Source organism: Rhinoderma darwinii, chromosome 5 (assembly GCF_050947455.1).
Source record: "Rhinoderma darwinii isolate aRhiDar2 chromosome 5, aRhiDar2.hap1, whole genome shotgun sequence".
Lineage (NCBI taxonomy): Eukaryota > Metazoa > Chordata > Amphibia > Anura > Rhinodermatidae > Rhinoderma > Rhinoderma darwinii.
The window spans coordinates 259,991,218-260,010,677 of record NC_134691.1 but is presented as its reverse complement, the minus strand read 5'-3'; the positions used below and the strand labels follow the sequence as shown (position 1 = coordinate 260,010,677).

Below are 19,460 nucleotides of genomic sequence, written 5' to 3'. Positions count from 1 at the left end.
TAAGGCACAGCTTGGGGTGGTAGTTTTCACAGCACTGATTATATACTGCACACGACTTTCGATGGTTGCACCAATCTCTGGTTGGGAAACATAACTGACTCATTTTGTGCTTATTTTAATGTTATAGTGGGTTCAGGAGACAATTTTTAAGATAATGTCATTTTTAAATATTTTGGCATAGGCATAGACTACGACCAATGATGAGGCCCTGGCATTATAATGTCTGGTGAGGCCGAAGGTTGAGATGTCCTACACTAAACAATGCTGGGTGAGCTAATGTAAAAATAATTATGCTGGAGTATGCTGACCTTGGACATTTATTACATAGCTAAAGAGTTCTTCATGACTGTTTAATAGTTGTTTCCCATCCAATCAAAATGTCTCAGAAAAGGATGAGAACCAGTTCAGGTTGTAAGCTATTTTTACAAATCTACCAATTTCAGCCAGTATTCCATAGATGTATGGTAGTCTCGCTTAGGGTGCATCATTTTGTATCTTATGATGAGAGAAGTAGAATGAGCTTGGGAAATTGGGATCTTGGGAGGATACATGTTTGATTGAAGTATCAAAGTTTGGCCAAATTTTATTATATGATAAAACGACATAAAAACAGCTCAACATCTAATGAAGCATGGTGAAGGAGGTCCCAAAAGCGGACAATAAAAGACTGAGGTACAATCCCAGTCTATAAAACGTAGGGAACAGAAATCTCTGAGTAGTGACAAAGAAGTAAATCTGTTTGAACTGGCGAGGATCAGTCTTGGAAAATGTAGGATGGAAATGCATAAATCCGTTATTTCTTATTAAAATTAATAATGCATTATTTCCAACTTCTTTAGGAATATTAGCTGTCACATGACTGTGTAAAACGGTCAACCGATACCTGGGTAAATAAAAGAATTAACAGACAGCAGACACACTTTCTGGGATAGCAAAAAATATGTCAAGCTGGTTTTAAACACTCATAATATGGGTGCATTTATGCGCTCATATTATGACCGTCGATCCTGGCCCGCCTGTCAGTCTGTGGACCCAAACTAACAGCATCATAGATCTCTATGATGCTTTTAGTTTGGGTCAGTAGACCGCGGTTGGGCTGGGATTTTATGGTCATAATATGTGAGAAAGGGGTCTCATGGAGATAATACCTGCTGGTTGCTATATTGTAGAAACCATACTGTAACACTAGGCTTTTGTAATGTAATGTTTCACATTTGACAGAAGCTCTCTTTTATACCACAGTTAAAGTAATAAAAATATTTTAACAACATTTAATAAAGTGGGGGTGGTTCCCATTTGTTTTTCTTTTAAATAAAGAATCACATCAGTTCACATACAGATGCCTGGGACAACAACAAATACGATAGAAATATTAGTATTTTTACAATTTTAAATGGTTGTGTTAGCTGTAAGGTGTATTATATACCTGGAATATGATGTTCCTTCCAACTCTGGTGATATTGACATTGTGTGGCTGTCCATTAGCCATATTCTTATGGTCAGTGATATCAACGATAAAAGGCTCTTTGGTGCCGCCCAAATTATATCGAATTTGTAGGATACCTAAATAAGGGAAAAGAAAACATTAGTGAGTAATCTCTGCCATTTATGGAATGTAGCCAAGTACCTGAGTAAATGCGGGATTATCCCACGAATAAAAATTTATTTACCCTGTTCGATCATTAAAATGTAACTTTTTGGGACAACCTCTTTTAAGAAATCACTTTTAAAGAATCATTTTAACTGTGTAGCAAGAACACTGGTCTGTTACTTTACGGTTGAAGAACTTGCTGCACATTGCACAAATTCAGCAAATTCCACGTCCAGCAGACAGGTAGAGATTTTTTTGGGCTCATTTATTAGTAGAATGTGTTTTAACTCTTTCTCTTCCATAGTGCACACCTTCGAGGGAATACTGGTGTTCCCTTTAAGATGTAAGCTTTGAAAATCAGTTAAAACAACAGTGTAATAAGTTTAACAAGCCCAATAACAGCTCTACCTGTTTGTAGGGCGTGGGATTTTTACCGCTATAATTTCCACAGTGGCTCTAGTAGAGGTTAATCGTATCCCTTTCTGCCGTATAAAGCTGTTTAGAGTACCCCATCTCTGCAATATTAGCAACTGAAATATAAGGGCTAAATCTTAAATCTTGGTATCATATTAAAGACATGACATATTACATATGTCCTTGCAGTGAAAGGGTTAAAATATAAATAATCAGATTCAATGGTTACCTGGTGGCTTCAAGAGCACCGCCATATAGTCCTGGGAATAAGAACTGACATACACAAGGATGCAAGGTGTCTTGGTAGTGCTGAAGCTAAAAAGCAGCTCTTCTTTTGCTAAAGAAATATCTGAGGCTGATGTCTGTTGGACATTGGATAGATCACTGACCACTGCTGAAGTAGATGCTGTATGGAAATGGTATTTCAGCCATGTACCTTCCTCAAAATATCCACCAACAGCTACAACAAAGAAAAAAAGCAGATATGAATAAAATAATTTCACACAAGCACCCACACTTCTACATGCATTAGCGATTGAAGGTGAAGAGAATTAGGGTGTGCATTTATTTTGTCTTTTTGTCTAGTCTGGTCTGGGGGTCTGAATTATTTTGAGTGGTCTGGGTTCTGATTGATCTTACGGGTCTGAATTAATTTTAATGGTCTTGTCTGGGATCTCATTAATCATAGCGGTTTGGTCTGGGGTCTGATTAATCTTAGTGGTCTGGTTTGGGGTCTGAATTAATCTTAGGCATCTAATCTGGGTTCTGGATTTATCTTCGGGGTCTGGTCTTGGGTCTGAATTATTTACAGGGGTCTGTTATGGGGGTCTGATTAATTTTAGGGGCTGGTGTGTGGTCTGAATAATTTTAGAAGTCTGGTATGTGGTTTGAAATAATTTTATCATTTTGGTCAAAGGTCTGATTAATTTTAGGTCTCTGGTCTGGGGTCTGGATTCATTTTAACGGTCTGGGCCTCATTAATTTTAGCGGTTTGAGGTCTCATTAATTTTATAGTTTGGTCTGGGATCTGAATTAATTCTAAGGGTCTAGTCTGGGGTCAGAATTAGTTTTAGTGCCCTGGGTTCAGAAATATTTTTAGATATCTAGTCTGGGATCTGAATTCATTTTTAGGGGTCTGTTTTGTGGTCTAAATGAGTTTAGGTGTCTAATATCAGGTCTGAATGAGTACGACTGAGTTCACACGGCACAGATACACTGTGCAAAAGCACGCAGCGTATCCACCCTGTGCACCGCAGGGAATTCCGGGTGAAAAAATGCACCAAACTGTGATGCAGTTTTTCCCCCGAAATGTTCACTGCGGAAAACTGCAGCACAGCTGGCATGCTAGCAGGCTGGCCTCCTGGGATGACATTTGATCCCAGGAGACCACTGCAGCATGTGATTGGCTGCAACGGCGGTCACATGGGCTGAAGCGCCATCCCAGCTGGCTGAATCTCTGACGTCATCCAGGCCGTCCTCCTGGGATGTTTTATCCCATGCGACCGCCGCTACAGCCTGTGATTAGCTGCAGCGGTCACATGGGATGAAACGTTATCCCAGGCGGCCGGCCTGGAGAAAGAAACACAGACTCCTGGGTAAGTATGAGTTTTATTTTTTTCCTGAGTTGCCTATTCTGCGGCGGAATCGATGCGATCCCGCCACAAAAAAACGCAACAACTGCTGTTTGTTGCAGGTTTTACCTCCACCCGCATCAAATACGCAAAACAATTCCGCACCGCAGGTCAATTTCTGAGTGACTTTTCCGCGTGTGGATGAGATTCGTTTTATCTCATCCACTTTTCGGCTACTGTATTTGCTGTGGATTTTCTGCAACTAATTCCGTTGCGGAAAATCTGCAGTATTTATGCAACGTGTGAACTGAACCTGCTGGTTGTGTACTCCCTGCTATACCTGTTACCAAATTATAAGGTTCTGTATGTATCTTTAATGTCATTCTCTGGTCTCTGAGGGAGGGGTTGTGCTCCACCACTTCCTAGAGCAGTGGTCTCAAACACGTGGGCCGCATGCGGCCCCTGAAGCTGTCATCTGCGGCCTGCTGAACGGAGTGGAATCCCCAGCCAGAGAGCTCTGGTCGGGGGTTTCGCTGATAGACGAGGTCTCTGACGTAACTGTCCATATATGGACAGTGAAGTCAGTGGCTTCTCCTGGACCGGAATGCCTGGCCAACGCATTCCCGAATCACTGGTTGGGGATTCCGCTGAGAGTTGAGGCCTCTGACGTTGCTATCCATATATGGACAGTGACGTCAGTGGCTCCTCTTGGACCAGAATGCACGGCCAGCATGTTGCCAATGCACTGGTCGACCTCTGATAGACGAGGTCTCTGACGTAACTTTCGATATATGAACAGTGAGGTCAGTGGCTCCTCCTGGACCGGAATGCATAGCCAGCGTGTTGCTGACGCACTGGTCGGGGATTCCGCTGATAGACGAGTTTTATGACCTAACTGTCCATATATGGAGAGTGACGTCAGGGGCTTCTCCAGGAGAGGAATCCCCGGCCAAAGTGCCGGCAATGCTTTGGCTGCAGATTTCACTCCTAGAGGGAGCCCCAATGGAGCTCTCTATAGGGGGATATGTGTGGCACTATCTACAAAGAGATGTGTGTGGCACTATCTACAAAGGGGTGTGTGTGGCACTTTCTACATAGGGTACTATGGCATTATCTACAGAGGGCATTGGCGAATTATCTACAGAGGGCACTGTGGCATTATCTATGGGGGTGTGTGGCATTACCTACAGAGGGCACTGCGGCATTATCTACGGGGGGTAGGGGGTGGCAGTATCTACAGAGTGCACTGTGGCACTATCTAAAGAGGGGCTGCCCAATCTTGACATTCTTGTGTCTGCCAAACGCTGCCAACTGAGCAGCCAGACTGCATTTAGGGTATGTTCACACGCTGAGCCAAAAACGTCTGAAAATACGGAGCTGTTTTCAAGGGAAAACAGCACCTGATTTTCAGACGTTTTTTGAGCAACTCACGTTTTTCGCGGCGTTTTTCGCGCCGTTTTCGCGCCGTTTTTGGAGCTGTTTTCAATAGAGTCTATGAGAAAACGGCTCCAAAAACGTCCCAAGAAGTGTCCTGCACTTCTTTTGACGAGGCTGTAATTTTACGCGTCGTCTTTTGACATCTGTCAAACGACGACGCGTAAATGACAGGTCGTCGGCACAGTACGTCGGCAAACCCATTCAAATGAATGGGCAGATGTTTGCCGACGTATTGTAGCCCTATTTTCAGGCGTAAAACGAGGCATAATACGCCTCGTTTACGCCTGAAAATAGGTCGTGTGAACCCAGCCTTAGCGATACTGAAACTGGTTTGTTAAAATAAGCACGTGGAGTAAACTCGCAAATTTCCAGGAAGTTTAAACCTAGCGGTATTATTATGGTAATGTAGTATTGTTATAGTAGTTCAAATAACTAATTGATTAACAATAATTTTGTATTTGATCAAATTTGAAAGTAATGCGCCCCTGTCCTAGAGACAGTGAATCATACATTTCAGCTGCCATAAAGCACACACACCCTGCTGCACTGTCTATACAGATAATACGGGAAAGAAGTGTTTATCTCCAATAGGAACATTTTTAAAAATTAAAACTAAATAGCTACATTTATAAAACAGAATAAACATGTTATTTCTCTTCTACATACTTATTAATTATTGACACTAAGATTAAATACATTAGACATTCCCTATATTAATCGAGTACATATTTTCACGTTTCATCACTTCCTGCAACAACTTATTAATCAGCACATAAAATGGAATGTTATTTCCTGGATCTTTTTTTTTATTTTTATAATTTGACCATATTGACAGTCATATTGAACAGATAGATTTGATAACAAAATCAAAGAAAAAAAAAGTTTGGTTTTATAAGCAACAGAAAATTGTTATCAAAAACTTCTCAAAATGGTCCTGCATATTTCGGGAAACACCTGGGACTGAGAGGCGGAAGACTAATTGATACAAATATTTTATATTTTTTTCCTTATTTCCATATACATATTCTGGATTCAGTACATTTTTTGGATTCTAGTTGTCAAAGTATTCACTTTTTTGGGGATAAGATATAATTCTTGTATAATTGTGGTCAGGTTTTTTTGTCTTTTAAGAAAGATTAATTAATGATATTGACAATTATTAGCTTAGTTTATGTCTTAACATGGTTAAATCTCAATAAAAAGGATTAAAAAAACGTAATCTAACGTAACGTAAAAGTAATACAGATTAATATTATATATAAATATATATATTCACACACACATATATATATATATATATATATATATATATATAAATATATATATATGTGTGTATATACAGTATATATAATATATGTGTATATACAGTATATATACAGTGGAGGAAATAAGTATTTGATCCCTTGCTGATTTTGTAAGTTTGCCCACTGTCAAAGTCATGAACAGTCTAGAATTTTTAGGCTAGGTTAATTTTACCAGTGAGAGATAGATTATATATATAAAAAAAAAAAAAAAAGAAAATCACATTGTCAAAATTATATATATTTATTTGCATTGTGCACAGAGAAATAAGTATTTGATCCTCTACCAACCATTAAGAGTTCAGCCTCCTCCAGACCAGTTACATGCTCCAAATCAACTTGGTGCCTGCATTAAAGACAGTTGTCTTACATGGTCACCTGTATAAAAGACTCCTGTCCACAGACTCAATTAATCAGTCTGACTGTAACCTCTACAACATGGGCAAGACCAAAGAGCTTTCTAAGGATGTCAGGGACAAGATCATAGACCTGCACAAGGCTGGAATGGGCTACAAAACCATAAGTAAGACGCTGGGTGAGAAGGAGACAACTGTTGGTGCAATAGTAAGAAAATGGAAGACATACAAAATGACTGTCAATCGACATCGATCTGGGGCTCCATGCAAAATCTCACCTCGTGGGATATCCTTGATCCTGAGGAAGGTGAGAGCTCAGCCGAAAACTACACGGGGGGAACTTGTTAATGATCTCAAGGCAGCTGGGACCACAGTCACCAAGAAAACCATTGGTAACACATTACGCCGTAATGGATTAAAATCCTGCAGTGCCCGCAAGGTCCCCCTGCTCAAGAAGGCACATGTACAAGCCCGTCTGAAGTTTGCAAATGAACATCTGGATGATTCTGAGAGTGATTGGGAGAAGGTGCTGTGGTCAGATGAGACTAAAATTGAGCTCTTTGGCATTAACTCAACTCGCCGTTTTTGGAGGAAGAGAAATGCTGCCTATGACCCAAAGAACACCGTCCCCACTGTCAAGCATGGAGGTGGAAACATTATGTTTTGGGGGTGTTTCTCTGCTAAGGGCACAGGACTACTTCACCGCATCAATGGGAGAATGGATGGAGCCATGTACCGTCAAATCCTGAGTGACAACCTCCTTCCCTCCACCAGAACATTAAAAATGGCTCGTGGCTGGGTCTTCCAGCACGACAATTACCCTTGCTGATTTTGTAAGTTTGCCCACTGTCAAAGACATGAACAGTCTAGAATTTTGCACACATGTTAGATGGAATTTTGGCCCACTCCTCTTTGCAGATCATCTGTAAATCATTAAGATTTCGAGGCTGTCGCTTGGCAACTCGGATCTTCAGCTCCCTCCATAAGTTTTCGATGGGATTAAGGTCTGGAGACTGGCTAGGCCACTCCATGACCTTAATGTGCTTCTTTTTGAGCCACTCCTTTGTTGCCTTGGCTGTATGATTCGGGTCATTGTCGTGCTGGAAGACCCAGCCACGAGCCGTTTTTAATGTCCTGGTGGAGGGAAGGAGGTTGTCACTCTGGATTTGACGGTACATGGCTCCATCCATTCTCCCATTGATGCGGTGAAGTAGTCCTGTGCACTTAGCAGAGAAACACCCCCAAAACAAAATGTTTCCACCTCCATGCTTGACAGTGGGGACGGTGTTCTTTGGGTCATAGGCATCATTTCTCTTCCTCCAAACACGGCGAGTTGAGTTAATGCCAAAGAGCTCAATTTTAGTCTCATCTGACCACAGCACCTTCTCCCAATCACTCTCAGAATCATCCAGATGTTCATTTGCAAACTTCAGACGGGCCTGTACATGTGCCTTCTTGAGCAGGGGGACCTTGCGGGCACTGCAGGATTTTAATCCATTACGGCGTAATGTGTTATCAATGGTTTTCTTGGTGACTGTGGTCCCAGCTGCCTTGAGATCATTAACAAGTTTCCCCCGTGTAGTTTTCGGCTGAGCTCTCACCTTCCTCAGGATCAAGGATACCCCACGAGGGGAGATTTTGCATGGAGCCCCAGATCGATGTCGATTGACAGTCATTTTGTATGTCTTTCATTTTCTTTCTATTGCACCAACAGTTGTCTCCTTCTCACCCAGCATCTTACTTATGGTTTTGTAGCCCATTCCAGCCTTGTGCAGGTCTATGATCTTGTCCCTGACATCCTTAGAAAGCTCTTTGGTCTTGCCCATGTTGTAGAGGTTAGAGTCAGACTGATTAATTGAGTGTGTGGACAGTAGTCTTTTATAGAGGTGACCATTTAAGACAGCTGTCTTTAACCCCTTAAGGACGCAGCCCTGTTTGGGCCTTAAGGCTCAGAGCCCTTTTTTCAAAACTGACATATTTCACTTTATGTGGTAATAACGTCGGAATGCTTAAACCTATCCAAGCGATTCTGAGACTGTTTTCTCGTGAGACATTGGGCTTCATGTTAGTGGTAAAATTTGGTCGATATATTCAGTGTATATTTGTGAAAAATTGCAAAATTTAGAGAGAATTTTGAAAAAATAGCATTTTTCTGAATTTAAATGCATCTGCTTGTAAAACAGATCTCTAAACCCCCCAAAATAGTTACTAGTTCACATTTCCCATATGACTACTTTAGATTGGCATCGTTTTTTTGAACATTTTTTTTTTTCTTGGACGTTACAAGACTTAGAACATAAACAGCAATTTCTCATATTTTTAAGAAAATTTCAAAAGCCTTTTTTTTAAGGTACCTCTTCAGTTCTGAAGTGGCTTTGAGGGGCCTATGTATTAGAAATCCCCATAAAACACCCCATTTTAAAAACTAGACCCCTCAAAGTATTAAAAACAGCATTTAGAAAGTTTTTAACCCTTTAGGAATTTCACAGGAATTAAAGAAAAGTGGAGGTGAAATTTGCAAATTTAATTTTTCTTGCTGAATTTCAATTTTATTCCATTTTTTTTCTGTAACACAGAAGGTTTTACCAGAGAAACACTACTAAATATGTATTGTCCAGATTCTGCAGTTTTTAGAAATGTCCCACATGTGCCTCTACTGCGCTTGTGGACTAAAACACAAGCCCTAGAAGCAAAGAAGCACCTAGTACATTTTGGGGCCTCTTTTATATTAGAATATATTTTAGGCAGCATGCCAGGTTTGAAGAGGTGTTGAGGTGCCAAAACAGTAGGAATCCCCATTTGTGGTGATAAACTCCTTCTGAGCCCTCCCATGGGCCCAAACGGCAAATGAAGCGCTATGTGTTTGTTGGAGTCCAGATTTTGCTGGATTGGTTTTCGAGTGCCATGTCGCATTTGCAGAGCCCCAGAGGTATCAAAGCAATGGAAACCCACCAGAAGTGACCCAATTTTGGAAACTACACCCCTCAAGGAATTAATTCATGGTTGTTGTTATCATTTTGACTGCACAGTTTTTTGACAGCACCTATTTGAATTGGGCTGTGAAATAAAAAAAAATGTAATTTTTTCCATTAAGATGTAATTTTTGATCAAAATTTCTAATTTTCACAGGGAACAAAATACCCCATTTTGTTGCCCAATTTGTCCTGAGTGCGGAAATACCCCTTTTATGGTGATAAACTGCCGTTTGGGCCCATGGGAGGGCTCAGAAGGAAAGGAGCGCTATGTGTTTGTTGGAGTACAGATTTTGCTGGATTGGTTTTCGGGTGCCATGTCGCATTTGCAGAGCCCCAGAGGTATCAAAACAATGGAAACCCACCAGAAGTGACCCCATTTTGTAAACTACACCCCTCAAGGAATTGATTTATGGTTGCTGTGACCATTTTGACCGCACAGTTTTTTCACAGCACGTATTTGAATTGAGCTGTGAAATTAAAACAATTTTTTCCAGTAAGATGTCATTTTTGATCAAAATTTCTTATTTTCACAGGGAACAAAATACCCCATTTTATTGACCAATTTCTCCTGAGTGCAGCAATACCCCATTTGTGGTGATAAACTGCAGTTTGGGCCCATGGGAGGGCTCAGAAGGAAAACACCACCATTTGGCCTACTGGAGGTTTTCTGCTGCTAAGTCATGTATGCAGAAGCCCCTGAGGTACCAGTACAGTTGAAACCCCCGAGAAATGACCCCATTTTAAAAACTACACCCATTAAGACATTCATCTAGAGGTGTAGTGAGCATTTTGACCCCACAGGTATTGTGTAAAAGATAATGCGCAGCAGATGGGGCAGTGTGAGATTTGCAATTTTCTATATATCTATGCCATTTCAGTGTCCGATATAGTGTGCCCAGCATGTGCCACCGGAGATATACACCCCATAAACTGTAATGTGGGTTCTCCCAGGTACGGCATTACCCTACATGTGGCTGTTATCAGCTGCTTGGGCACACAGCAGGGCTCAGCAGGGAAAGATGAGGGGGATAAGCTGTGCGGAGTGCATCAGGGCGGATGAAAAATCTAAGGGATCTATGATAAATTTTAAAACACTCTTTCATACAGAGCCCTGGTTTTTCGGGACATGTGTCACATTGATATATTGTGTCCTCCCTTATCCCCCTCTTATAGCAGACTTTGCACCTCTTTTGACTTTTTCCCTTCTTGCCAGTCTGAGGAACTTCTTCTGGAAAGTGCTGCCCTGGTACGATGTGGCCTCGCTTCCAGAGGTACTGGGTGCCCCCTTCTTGGTCCCTATAGATTAGGTTCTTGATAATGATGTGCACGGCCAGCTTCTTATACCACACCGCATGGCGCTGTAGGGCTTCAGGACTTGATCTGACAAGTCCACCCCTCCCATGTACCTATTGTAGTCCAGGATGCAGTCTGGTTTGGGGGTCTCTGTACTGGTACCTCGTACAGGTACATGGGTACTGGTGTGGGCATGTATTGTTGTCAATACAGGACATCTCTCTGGTCTTGTACTTGACTCAGAATATGTTGCTGCTAGATTGTGCCCTGCTCTCACCCCTTCTTGTTTGCCCAAGCAGTGTCTTAGGGAGGCCTCTCAGATTTCTTCTAGCCGTGCCGCATGCCTCAGGACTGGAAGCGAGGCAGTTGAAGAGTGGGACGTTGGTATAAAATTTATCCAGGTAGAGGTGGTAACCCTGGTCCAGCAGTGGGTGCACCAAATCCAACACAATTTTTGCATTAACTCCAAGTAAGGGGGAGGGGGAATTCTGGGGGCTGAATACTGCTGTCCTTCCCTTCATATATCCTAAATTTGTAGGTATACCCTGATGCACTCTCGCACAGCTTATACAACTTCACACCATACCTTTCCCTCTTACTTGGCGGGTACTGGCGGAATTGAAGCCTCCCTTTAAAATCTACCAAGGACTCATCAATAGAAATACATTTCTTGGTGTGTATGCTTGGGAAAACCGGGCACTGAAATGGTCTGATAGGGGTCTCCGTTTATACAAACGGTCAAAACTGGGGCCATCTCGGGGTGGGCACTGCTCATTATCAGTATAATGTAGGAAGCGAAGTATTGTATCATTTATTTATTTTTCTAGCTTCCAGTTCAGTTCTGAAGTTGCTTTGAGGGGCCTATATATTAGACACCGCTATGAAACACCCCATTTTAGAAACTAGACCCCTCAAAGTTTTTGCAACAGCATTTAGAAAGTTTATTAACCCTTTAGGTGTTTCACGGGAACTTAGAGCAAAGTAGAGGTGAAATGTAATGATGGGGGTAGGGAAACAGACAAGTGAGCCCTAATCTACCCGCCACTCAGTCCCTGCCTACTTGCAATGACCCGCCCTAGGCGACGGGGTACAACTGGGCGACTGTCCCTACGCTCAATAAGTGCACGAAGACAAACAGACAAGGGTACACAGAAGCTAAGGGAAATGGGGCAGTTGCCCACGGCAACACCGTGAGCAGCAAGAGAGGTGAACGAGCCGAGTCAAACCAGGAGTGTACGAGGTACCAAACGCAGAGCAGGAGAGTAGTGAACAAGTCGAGTCAAACCAGGAGTGTACGAGGTACCAAACGCAGAGCAGGAGAGTAGTCAGTAAGCCAGGGTCAATATGAAGCAGGGTCAAATAGTTCAGAAGCTGCAGCAGGGCCAGGAAACCAAACGAGAAGAATCACAAGCAAGGAGGAACAGGAAAGGCAGGTATAAATAGACAGAGGGCGGGAGCTAGCTCCGTCTGGCCAGGCTGTGATAGGCTCTCCCACTCCTAAGCCTGCCATCCTGAGTGGTGGAAGATGGAGTCAGTCTCACAGACATAGAAGCAGGTGCAGACTGATTACCTATGGGCGTTGACACAGAAGCTGTGCCTGGCAGATCCTTTACATGAAATTTACATATTTTTTTTGTCAGAAAATCCTTTTTATACCATTTTTTTTTATAACACAAAAGGTTTTATCAGAGAAACGCAACTTAATACTTATTACTCAGATTCTGCAGTTTTGAGAAATATCCCACATGTGGCGCTAGTGCGGTAATGGACTGAAGCACCGGCCTCCGAAGCAAAGGAGCACCTAGAGGATTATGAGGCCTCCTTTTTATTAGGCACCATGTCTGGTTTGAAGAGGTCTTGTGGTGCCAAAACAGTGGAAACCCCCCGACAGTGACCCCATTTTGAAAACTAGACCCCTTGAGGAATTCATTGTACTTTTCATGGGGTGCATGCGACTTTTTGATCCGTTTTTATTCTATTTTTAAGTGGCGTGGTGACTAAAAAACAGCAATTCTACTATTGTTTTTTTATTCTATTGTTTTTTACAGCGTTCACCGTGCGCTATAAATGACACATTCACTTTATTCTGCGGGAGATACCAGATGTTTATAGTTTTTTTTTGTCTTATGGCGTTTGCACAATAAAATAAATTTTTGAAAAAATCATTTACCTTATTCTAAGAGCCAGAACTTTTTTATTTTTCCATCAATAAAGCCGTGCGAGGACTTATTTTTTCCGTAACGAACTGTAGTTTCAATCATTACCATTTTTAGGTACATGCGACTTTTTGATCTCTTTTTATTCCATTTTTTGGGAGGTGAAGTGACAAAACAATTGTGATTCTGGTACGGTTTATTATTATTTTCTTTTACGGCGTTCACCGCGCGGGATAAATAACGAAATAATTTTGTAGTTCAGGCCGTTACGGACGTGGCGATAGCAATTATGTATAGTTTATTTGTTTGTTTATATATTTTTAATAATAATAAAGGACTGATAAGGGAAAAAGGGGGATTTTTACTTTAATCACTTTTAAAACTTTTATTCTCTTATTTTTACACATCTTTTTAAACTTTTTTTTAACTTTATTACTTTTCCCACTAGGGGACTTGAGAGCAGGAGGCCCTGATCGCTATTCTAATACACTGCACTACATGCGTAGTGCAGTGTATTAGAACTGTCAGTTACTCACTGACAGCAAGCATAGTAGGTCCTGACTTCGTCAGGACCCACTAGGCTTCCGTCGATGGCATAGCCGGATGCCATTGTTTGGTCTCCGGTTGCCATAGTCACCATCGCCGGCCGCTATCGTGTAGCAGGCCGGCGATGGCAGCTTAACCCCTAAAAAGCCGCGATCTCTATTGAACGCGGCTTTTAAGGGGTTAATCAGCGGGGACACAGCGATCGGTCCCCGCTGTAGGACCTGTGGCAGCTGCTGTACGAGACAGCAGCTGTCACAGCTCCTGTATGTGTCGGGAGGACGGCCGAAACGACCGTTACTCCCGAGACGTACTATTCCGTCATGGAGCGCGAACGGAGTGTGTAACTGGTCTGGAGGAGGCTGAACTCTTAATGGTTGGTAGGGGATCAAATACTTATTTCTCTGTGCACAATGCAAATAATTATATATAATTTTGACTTTTCAGTTTTTTTTTAATATAATCTATCTCTCACTGATAAAATTAATCTAGCCTAAAAATTCTAGACTGTTCATGACTTTGACAGTGGGCAAACTTACAAAATCATCAAGGGATCAAATACTTATTTCCTTCACTGTAATCATGAACTTTGTATATAGAGCTGTAGAGAGCCGATTGTGTCAATACAGCAAAGCTGAGTTTGCAATTTAATAAGACGCATCATAAGATGAGATATGATTTGTGCAAGTACATCTACTATTTTTGTTACTTTTCACACATGTCACAAGTCCACCTATTATTTCCCCTTTTTTCATTATTTCTAGTTTACATGTATTTTTCAATATTTTAGTTTTCTGATTATAATGGACCTAGAACAGAAATTCCTCATTAAATTTACCAGTGCTGCAATATTATTAATATACACCTGGGCTTTGAATTTATGTTCATTTTTTTTATATTGTTTGGTTTTCACTTGTACAAATATGAGTCCCACTGGCTCCATTTACCTCTAAGAACACAATGTAAAAAATCGACATAACTGATAAAAGCCATTAAAGAAGAAAATATCCTTTTCAATATTCCCTGCAGATGACATTGAAGCACAACCTTATGGCACTAACTTATTAGTTTATAGTTTATAGTGAGTATGTCAATCACAAAGCTGCACACGGCTACATAGCACGATTGGAATTATAGTCCAGCAACAGTAGTATACCACCTTAAAGAAATTCTATACAAATTATACCATTAAGTTCTTTCTAAGGCCTCATGTGCAGAACAGTATTGTGTATCCTTGTGAGATAAAATTGTGGTATCCTCCAATACATGTTTTATTTCGCAATGCTTTTAGAGGAGGATAGGGTGCTACATGGAGACACTATATGGCAGCACATGGAATGGACCTGAAAGGACTGTATGGGCAGCCAGACAGGGTTTTTGCATGCTACAGTTCCATATGACTAAACCAGAGAAAACGCAGATGTAAATGCAGGTAATTTTCCTGCAAATTCAGCTACATGAAGGGGCTTACATTTATAATACTGCTCTGCTTTTTGACAGTATGTCTGACTATGTTGTATGACTAATCTTGTGGAGATCAAAATTGATTAATTTGCAGAAGAAAATTGACTTTTTGACTGTTTGTTTTTGCTGTATTTTTTTTATCATTGACTATATTTGTTCACACAGAGAATACAAAAAATCAACAGTAAGAATAAGAGGTATGAGGTATAACCCTGTTGTAACTTTAGTTCTACAATGGAGGATTACAATGTTGCTTCATCTTCAGAGTATGCGGCTAGATAAGATATTATGGGTTCTATAGTGTATTAAGTTGCACATATTTCTTGCCTGAATATTTCTAGTTCATTGATCCCCCACCTATTGATGTATATCCAACAATGCTACACCTATTGTTAATAATGTGTGTCTAGTCTGATTATTAAATGTGTATTCCATATGATATAACTTTATGACCGGTGGGGGTCCAAACTCTGGGACATCTCCTGATCCTGAGATAGAAGGGACTGGGACTGTTTTGTCGTTTCCTGCACAGTGGGTGACCAAGAGTGTTGCTGGTTAGGGAAATATTGTAAAGGAGCATCAGTGCTTTATTAGCGCTGCAGCTTCTTGATTCTGAAGAACAAGGGGGTTGTAGCAGTAGAACTTCTACCAATAAGCAAGTGATTGCATACCCTAGTGCTAAGCTATGACTTACTCTCATGGGAATACCCTTTTAGGGCCAGAATTTATAGCAGAAGATCATCGTACAAAATTATTAAAAATTATTGTGCGGTTACTCTTTCCATTGACACACACAACACTTATTTTTTAGGGGGTGCTTAATCTTAGGTTTTCACATGCGTTGTAAGTTTTTTTAGTTCTAATGGTAAGTGGTTTCTCCTTTTTCTCCATTTATTCTTTTTACATCTAAATCCATAAGGCTATAAAAAGCATCTTATGGGAAAATTACAATTTACTTTAAGTATATTTTTCTGAATTTCACAAAAAAATTCTCTTCTTCTGTTTTGAGGTATGCTTGAAAAGGCTCAGATCAAAACAGATCATACTGAAGAGAAAATGAGTACAGTTATTTTTAATTTATTCCAATTACAACCAAAATCTTTTATTTGTAGGTGGAGCAAGCACTACTTCTTGACCACACATAGCTTATCAATGTGATATCTTAAAGTATGAATCAAACTCAAGGTAGATAGTTCATAAATTTTCTGGGATTACATGTATGGGATGAGATATTCCACAACTAAGTGTAGAATTCAATCCAATATATCAGAAATATAGAAAGGACTGATGGAGCTGCTGAGTAGTCCAGTCACTTTTAGTTATACCATTGGAGGAAACACATACAAAATAAACTACACTACAGAATGGGTGTGGCAGGAGAGCAATTGACCCATTCAAGACTTTTGTCACAAATTCTGACACTTTTAAGATGTTTTGGTCAACTGAACACTACAAGATCAGGGTCCAGAGACAATCCCTAAAATCTTTCCAGCAGTTCCTTTATATTGTAAAAGTTGAGTTCAGGCTACATTACTTTTTCTTACATCTGACCCCCCCCCCCTCCTTTTAATTAATGCCATGTATCACCTCATTACTTTTTACTTTAGAAAATATAGTACTATATTAGTAGATAAATTAAAACTGCCCACAAAATATTAGATTGTTCACGTTTTATTCATTGTAGTGTTTTATGTGCATAGACAATAACCTCATACTGTATAAAGCATTGAATACAATATCATATTTAGATTACATAGAATGTCTTCTTCCAGAAATGTATGACTATGAAAGTGTATGTTAATGTTTTTTATTGTTCAATTCCAGTTTCAAGTCATACGAGTTTGCAAAATATCACGGCCACCTGAGGTGTAAACTTATTAGACACATCTGGCAGTGAAAGAGATAATGTCCTTTGGAAAAACGTGTTTGTATAAATCAATGGTTTATAAATTTGTTAATAGGAAAACAATAGAAGAATATACTCCATTACACATAGAACCAGACAGAAAACGCAAAATGGTTTAGACAATACGCTCATATATATAATATAGAGCAAGCAAATAGATTTTTGAATAGGTGTTCATATCTTACCATTTATACAGTTGCTCCCATCATATGCAGTCCTAGAACAGTCACATTTGTAACCCTTGTATAGTTCGTTACATGTACCACCATTTCTGCAAAGGTTTTTGAAGCTGGTACAATGTCCAGAACAGCCCGGCTTAACACCTTGGGTTGCCTTTGCTCTTTCTTCCAAGTCTAATGGAAAACCATTGACTCTTAAAGCACGAATGCAACCTAGGAATCCTTTCTGATCTCCAGCAGCACCTTTGTGTATAATAAAGACAACACTATTATAGTATACGAGGATCAAGGTTTGTGCTTTGAATCAATGCTCTATACTAATCTTATTATACATTTTGTGTGTTTATGCCAATCTAGCAAAGTCATCTCTTGAATAAATAGGATTTTTTTTTTTAACCATGGCTTATGGTTAGTTTAGGTGTTTGTTTAGGCTGCATGCAAGTTACATGTTTATACCATCTAGCTAGCATTATGCTTCACTGGAACACACAGCATAAAATCAAAAAAGGTGATCAAATTGTATATTATACTGCATGCAACCTATAAAATGTAGACATTGTAAAGCAATTTTTTTTAGATCATGAAATATTTCAGTCTTTATTTTCTACTGCGTAAAATATATGTAAAGAAATCATTATTTAGAAATGTCTTAAATGTAACGATTCATCATCATTGAGGTGGCTCAGACTGCAGTCATTAAACTAATAGCAAAATAATGGAAACATGGAAACAATGATAAAAATGTACCTTTGTGTAGTTTGAGATGACACCATAAAATGGGTCTGCGGCATGAGGGGGCCTGTGCCGCCTGCCGACACGCTCCCCCCATGCCCGGTGGCGCCGCTAGAAGCCCAGTGGCGCCGAATACATGCATTAACGCCAAATGGCACCCAACCATTCAGCGCCTTACAATGACGCTGATTGGTGGGGCAAAATGACTTGCCTCAACATTCAGCGCCTTTCAACAACGCTAGCGGCGCGATGACGTCATCGCGCTGCTTCTTTTGTTGAAAGGCGCTGATTGACGGGAAAGACATTCTGCCCTGCCAATCAGTGCCTTTAAATGACGCTAGCTTGCGTCGTTCAGCCACAGCAGACCAGCTCAGAAGAGAGCAGGTCTGCATTGCCACCGAATGGCGCCGGAAACGGGATCATGTGAGTATGTAAAGTTTTCTTTTTTTAAAATAATTATCTGTGAGTGGCGTTATCTACAGTGGGGGCTCTGTCTACAGGGGGAGGATCATCTATATGTGGGGATGTTATGTGGGGAACTATATCAGGGACACTATATACAGGGGTGGGCTATATGTGGAGCACTATCTATAGGGGGAGCTATTTGTAGGGCACTATCTATAGGGGTGGGCTATATGTGGGACACTATAAACAGGGGTGGGTTACCTGTGGGCCACTATCTACAGGGGGGCTATATGTAGGGAACTGTCAGGGGGGCTATATGTGGAACACCATATACAAGGGGAGCTATATGTGAGGCACTATCTACAGAGGTGGGCTATATGTGGAGAACTCTCTATAGGGGAAGCTATATGTAGGGCTACTTACATTAATCTTACATAAAAAACTTTTTTTCTAATTGGAGACGTGTTCTATGTTCAGAAATGCGGAACGGCCATTGGCTCAAACGTCGCCCCTCCCTATGCTAATGCATATATGGCTTCATTTGAAGAGGAATATGTGTACAACAATCCTCTGTTTATACAACATGCCCTATGTTGGTTTAGATACATAGATGACATCTTCTGCATTTGGGATGGCCCTATGGGATCACTTGATGACTTTGTCGTTTACATTAATCAGGTGAGAGATGAACTAAAATTTACCCTTAACTTTAGCAATGAAAAAATCTCATTTTTGGACACTATCATTGGACTGGATGGGACGGGTTCCCTTAGCTCTGACCTCTACTCAAAACCCACAGACAGAAACTGTTTATTGCACTACAACAGTAACCATCCTAGGAACACACTTTGTTCCTGTACCACGGTCTCAATTTATGAGGGTTTCTTAAAATTAGGCTACGGAATATGTCTAGAAAATTTGAGCAGAGGGGCTATCCCAGACGACTTTTATCAAAAGAACTCGATCGATTCACAGGGATAAATTCGGAGATTAAGGCCAGAGGTCCAAAACAAGCTAGGCTACCACTGATACTGACGTACCATCCCTTAATACCAAAATTATTACAGAGTGTATGTAGGCATTGGTCGGTATTACATACCACCTACCCTGAAATCGAAGAATTCGGAAATCCAGTGA

The 19,460-nt window shown here is 40.7% G+C and overlaps 1 protein-coding gene across 1 annotated transcript in view; it reads right to left on the bottom strand.

Moving 5' to 3' along the window:
• The window catches only part of CNTNAP2 (contactin associated protein 2), a 1,694,842-nt gene that overhangs the window by 87,301 nt on the left and 1,588,081 nt on the right, over nt 1–19,460 (bottom strand). The window contains exons 18-20 of the mRNA XM_075827067.1: nt 17,193–17,429; nt 2,235–2,465; nt 1,427–1,563 (exon numbers count right to left, since the gene is read on the bottom strand). Of these exons, the coding sequence (XP_075683182.1) occupies nt 1,427–1,563; nt 2,235–2,465; nt 17,193–17,429 (605 nt within the window). The remainder of the gene's footprint in view (nt 1–1,426; nt 1,564–2,234; nt 2,466–17,192; nt 17,430–19,460) is intronic.